The following is a 5,562-nucleotide window of genomic DNA, read 5'->3' on the forward strand; positions in this document are numbered from 1 at the left end:
GGGGTCAATATAATTTACTAGCTGGGCCTCCTTTTGATGAAAGGAATGATCGGTGCTTTAATATCAACTAAGTCACAGGCCTGCTATATTTACAGTCTTCTGGAATGGGGGAAATAAATCTTGAGAGATGCAAAAATGAGTAGGTCTAGAATCTAGATCTAAATCTATACTCTCAAAACAAAATGCGCCTCGCGAAATATCACTTCCGAATTTTCTAAAATTACAGAGACAGAAGCGTCGGCCTAGCTACAAAAAGCGATCGGTGAAATCAAGAAATTTAGCTTTTTGCAGCAAAATTGTCTCAAAACTGAAAAAAAAACAAGGGCGTCATGATCTGGAGAATATTTTAAAGAATTTTTTTTAGCGAAAGCCGCAAGTCCATCGATGAAGCCATTAAAAAGCCGTTTGAATAGCAAAATTCGGCCACCACAAATAGATGATAGATGTGTGTATCATTAATGATATCTATCTATCTATCTATCTATCTATCTATCTATCTATCTATCTATCTATCTATCTATCTATCTATCTATCTATCTATAACATTCTCTTTATATATGTGTTATATATATATTTATATATAATATGTGTTATCATCATTATCATCATCAGCATCATCATTGTTACCATCCTCATTATCATCGTTACTATCATCATTATCATTGTTCTTTCTTTCTTTTTCCCCAGATGCAATATGCCTTGACCCGACGACCTAATTAACACACAAACAGAGGCGGAGGCTGTTGCGAAAACTCATCAGCGCATCGATTTGTCACGGCGTGTTGAGAGAGACAGAGGAAGAAAAAAAAAGAGAGAGAGAGAGAGAGAGAGAGAGAGAGAGAGAGAGAGAGAGAGAGAGAGAGATTGCCCAGCTCAGTTCTCAGTTACATGTGCCAAGGTCTCTCTCATGGTCGAGTCTCCCAGCAAGGAGCTCTCGTTTCCCATTTGGAGCAGCCATCGTTATCAAAGTGCTGAACAGGCATAGTATTGTTATTGTGAAGCAAGTCTATTCGTCGAGCCCTCCCGAACATCGTTTACTATGAAGCAAGTCTATTCGTCGAGCCCTCCCGAACATCGTTTACTATGAAGCAAGGATATTCGACAATACTTTTAGAACTTTGTTTACTGTTACTATGAAGCAAGGCTATACGACCATTCTTTCTGAGCACCATTTAATGTGAAGCCAGGCAGTACGTCAAAACCTTGTGAACATCGCTTACTGTGAAGCAAAGTTCAAATACTTTTTTTTAACCTCTTTTAAATTTTGAAGCAAGGCTATTCGACAATACTCTCTGAACATCGTTTACTTTGTAAAGCAAGGCGGTTCGTTGACCTCTTCTGGACATCTCTTCTCTGTGAAGCAAGACTATTTGTCGGTCCCTTCTAAACCCCTTTTCGGAATTGTTAATTCACAGAATAAACATATTCGGGAGATTTTCGTTGCTGTGAACAGGTTTATTGCAATTTATGTAATCAAAACGTACCTGTGCGGTGTTAGTATTAATAAATACAATGTGACCATGAAATGGGTTCAGAGGAATCGGTAGTTGTATTTTATTATATTACTTTCTACTAGTGCTTAGCTGTGAACGGGGACCTTACTGTGGCAGATTCTTGTTAGATTTGGAATTATTCATTCTTTTGTGTGTGGGTATTGTGTACGTGAATAGTTTGGTGGGAGTATGGCTTGGTTTTACAAGATGACATTACAGTCAGTGAGAAACATTCAAATGTGATTCAAAATTTTTGTGAATTAAAGTGGAAGCCATTGTGTGGAATATCTCGTGAAACTTTCAACTACCGTTTAGTCTGTGAATTGAAGTCTTTCAAATTACAGAGTAGAATGCCTCAAGAAACGTTCAACCTACGTACAGTTTGTGAACCGAAGTGGAGTAGACCATAAGTTCAACTTCAGTGAAGTTGATGTGGATTAAAACATACCAGAGAATATCTCAAGAGACGTTCTAGTTCAGTTCGGTCTGTGAATTGAAATCTGTTAATTAAACCCTGGCATGGAATGACTCAACAAACGGTCAACGTCAGTTTAGTCTATGAATTGAAGTCTGTCAAACCATCGCGTGCAATGAGTCTCAGCACGTCGATGCCGGCAGAGGTACGACACTGAGCCAACATCAAAGGAACCCTGGATACGGAAAAACCTTTTCCAATTCTCTTAGAATACATTCCACATTACCTGGACGCTCAGGTCAAGGTCAGACACGGACCTTTTCGCTGACGCAGGAGATAGAGGGCTTTGGATATCTAAAAAATTAATACGTGGACATTTTCACAAGCATACGCATATTTATACTCATCGCGCACGTGCACGCGCACGCACGCACGTGCACGCACGCGCACGCACGCACGCACGCACACACACACACACACACACACACACACACACACACACACAAACACACGCTCACAAACAAACAAGAAAACACAAAGATAATTATACATCACAACCTCCACCCTGACTCCGTCTACCACATCGAGAATCGCGACGACGGCTGTCAATCAACGTGATTCTGGACCACGCCCCCTCCCTCGCCCCGCCCACCCGGCCGGCCCTAGCTCATACATGGTGTCAGTGGGCGTTCTCCCGACCACACCCCCCAGCGGCACTGGCGGCAACAGCAACAACAACAGTACCAGTCTCAACGACTTCGCAGGTAGGTCCAACTGTCCACACACGACCACTCGTAGGGAAGAAAAAAATATGCTAGATTGTACAGTGGGTTTCCCTCATCTAGATCTAGTACTGAGAGGGACAATGGTCACTTCCAATAACGTTTTGGTTACATCCTGTTGGGTCTGCCAAAAAATTGTGAAATGGTATGGGTTTAACGCCTCTATCAACGCTATTAGGTTATTTAAGAGGCGTGGCCTCCTAGTTTAACGTCCGTCTCTGAAAGGACCGAATCAAGTGGGAAATTCATGTAAAGTGCCTTTCCCAAGGACACAACGTCGGGCCGAGCTAAGGTTCGGACCCCCGAACCCGCAATCTCACGATTACGAGTCCTGTAGGCTAACCACTGGGTCTGTACTGAGGGAAAGAAATCTTAAAAAGCAGAAACTTTTCAACAAATCTTTATGTGGGTGGTTGGTGGGCGCTCTGGTTCGTGTAGTTTATTATGTCTTTAACTATTCCTATTAAACATCTGTCATTCTTATGTCTCTTCCTTCCTTTCTGGGTATGTTACTCTCTAGAAACCCCTTTTATCTTCGACACTTAATGTTAAAAGACATAATATTTGTGTTGAAATGCCCTGAAACTTCTGCATGATAGATAATACTGGTCTATGCCGGACTCGTACAAAAAAAACCTATACCCAAACAAACAATCACGCACTTACATAGTAGAAAGAGTACGAAAGAGAGAAAGTGAAGAGAGAGAGAGAGAGAGAGAGAGAGAGAGAGAGAGAGAGAGAGAGAGAGAGAGAGAGAGAGAGAGAGACTGAGAGAGAGAACGAAAGAGAGAAAGTGAGAGAGAGAGAGAGAGAAAGAGAGAGAGAGAGAGAGTGAGAGAGAGAGAGAGAGAGAGAGAGAGAGAGCACGCCACTACGCACACACGCACTCGCTCACAAAAAGCAAATGTCACCGTGTTGTCATACGCTGACGCCGTCAGAGATCATGATTAATTTAATAAAACCAATAACGACAGGCCGCCAACTATCAAACGACATTCCCTGGAGTAATCAGCTTCTGCACGCCTTTTTCCGCTGACCTTCTGGCTTCGTGGATATCCGTCACTGTCCTCTATTCTTTGACCTTTTGACTTCTCGTATATCCGTCACTGTCCTCTATTCTTTGACCTTTTGACTTCTCGTATATCCGTCACTGTCCTCTATTCTTTGACCTTTTGGTTCCGCGGATATCCGTCACCGTGCACTCGACAACCCTGAGAGGACATGTCAACCTCTGATAATGTCATGACCCTACCCTCTGATGGGCTGGATGATTGGTCCGAATACCAATACATACGGCTCCCCAGAGCTATTTTCTACTCAGAATTGGTTTTGTGAAAGGCGGAACATTGGTGCCTCCAAAAAGATATAAAGGCACTCTGAAGACTTCTCAGAAAGATTGCTCCATTGATGTGGATGAGTGGGGAGACCCTCTGTCTTGACCAATCACAGTGGCATGAAGTCGTGACATGTCCTTTACCTTAGAATTACAAAGTTCTAACTGACAATTTATTTATATTCGCCGTTTTGAGTTACAAGACCATGAGATCAGAAAACGGCGCATTTTATCAGCTGTCAGAATCGTAAGATTATTCTGAGTAGTTATCGAGATATTCAAAGAATAATTGCATTCGAGAAACTTCAATTTTTTAACATATAATTTCTCAAAACTTTGTACTGCCACACACTGCCGTTGTGGAAAAGTCTTTTTTAAAAATAGCCCTTGAAGGTCACAAGCGAAGCCATTAGGTTTTACCGTCTATCTATTATGATCAGTCACTGGAAACAAGAAAAAGAGTACTGAAAAGGTACATCGAGCCAATCCTATTATACGGGTGCGAAGCATGGACAATCAATAGAAAGCTGGAAAGAACAATTGAGGCGACAGAGTTGTTGTTCATAAGACGCATGCTGCGTATCCCATGGACAGCTAGAAAAACAAATGAAGAAGTCTTGGTTGAAGCAAATTGCAGACGACAGCTTATGACGAATATACGAAAGCAACAAGCAAATTTCATTGGACACACAATGCTGAAAGAAGCATTGGAGAATATTGTAACAACCGGCAAGTTTGATGGAAAGAGAGGCAGAGGCAGGCAGAGGGAAAAGATACTGGAGAAGTTAACAACATGGCTGGGAACAGCAAGAACAGCAGACACCATCGCTGCAAAGCAGGACATAGGGGAGTGGATGTCCATGATCGCCCCCGCCAATCGGCAAAGCACAGGATGATGATGATTATGATCAGACTAGGTTTTACCATCTATTATCATCAGGCAAATGTGTGCAATATTTTCGGAAATGCACTGTTTTGGCGAGTTGTGACGTATGCGATCATCACAAGTTATTTGCTGTTATTTCCTCTCCTTTTTCTCTCTTTGCCAAGCCAGCTATCTGCTATAGCCAGCAAGGTCTATAACTTCTATTCTGTTTTCGATGTTAAAGGCCATCATCAGCTTATGATGGATGAATTATTATTACCCGTACTCATCTTTCACCTGATATCAATGCGAGCCAGTGCACATACCAAAAGGACTCTGTTGTTTCGCTCACACTGCTGAGAAACTGGTGCGTGTGGTGTAACGGTTAGGCGCTTCGCCATCGCACACAGGAGACCTGGGTTCGATTCCCGAGTGGGAAGACTCTCTTTCGAGTATCTCGGTTTTGCAAGTGGGATGTTGTATCATTCTCAGCCTCGGGTGGCCCTGACCGGCAGGGTCGAAACCTGCCTCCTAATAGCTCTAAATTGTGTCGATAGCGGCACAAAAGCATTAAATTTACTTTAAAAAATATTCTCTCTCTCTCTCTCTCTCTCTCTCTCTCTCTCTCTCTCTCTCTCTCTCTCTCTCTCTCTCTCTCTCTCTCTCTCTCTCTC

The 5,562-nt window shown here is 42.5% G+C and overlaps 1 protein-coding gene across 4 annotated transcripts in view; it reads left to right on the forward strand.

Moving 5' to 3' along the window:
• The window catches only part of LOC101847570, a 152,365-nt gene that overhangs the window by 135,811 nt on the left and 10,992 nt on the right, over window positions 1–5,562 (forward strand). For all 4 annotated transcript variants that reach the window (XM_013080509.2, XM_013080510.2, XM_013080511.2 and 1 more), the window contains one exon: window positions 688–2,672. In XM_013080509.2, coding sequence (XP_012935963.1) covers window positions 2,582–2,672 — 91 coding nt within the window. In that variant the 5' untranslated portion in view covers window positions 688–2,581. The remainder of the gene's footprint in view (window positions 1–687; window positions 2,673–5,562) is intronic.

This window comes from Aplysia californica, unplaced genomic scaffold (genome assembly GCF_000002075.1).
Source record: "Aplysia californica isolate F4 #8 unplaced genomic scaffold, AplCal3.0 scaffold00089, whole genome shotgun sequence".
Classification (NCBI taxonomy): domain Eukaryota; kingdom Metazoa; phylum Mollusca; class Gastropoda; order Aplysiida; family Aplysiidae; genus Aplysia; species Aplysia californica.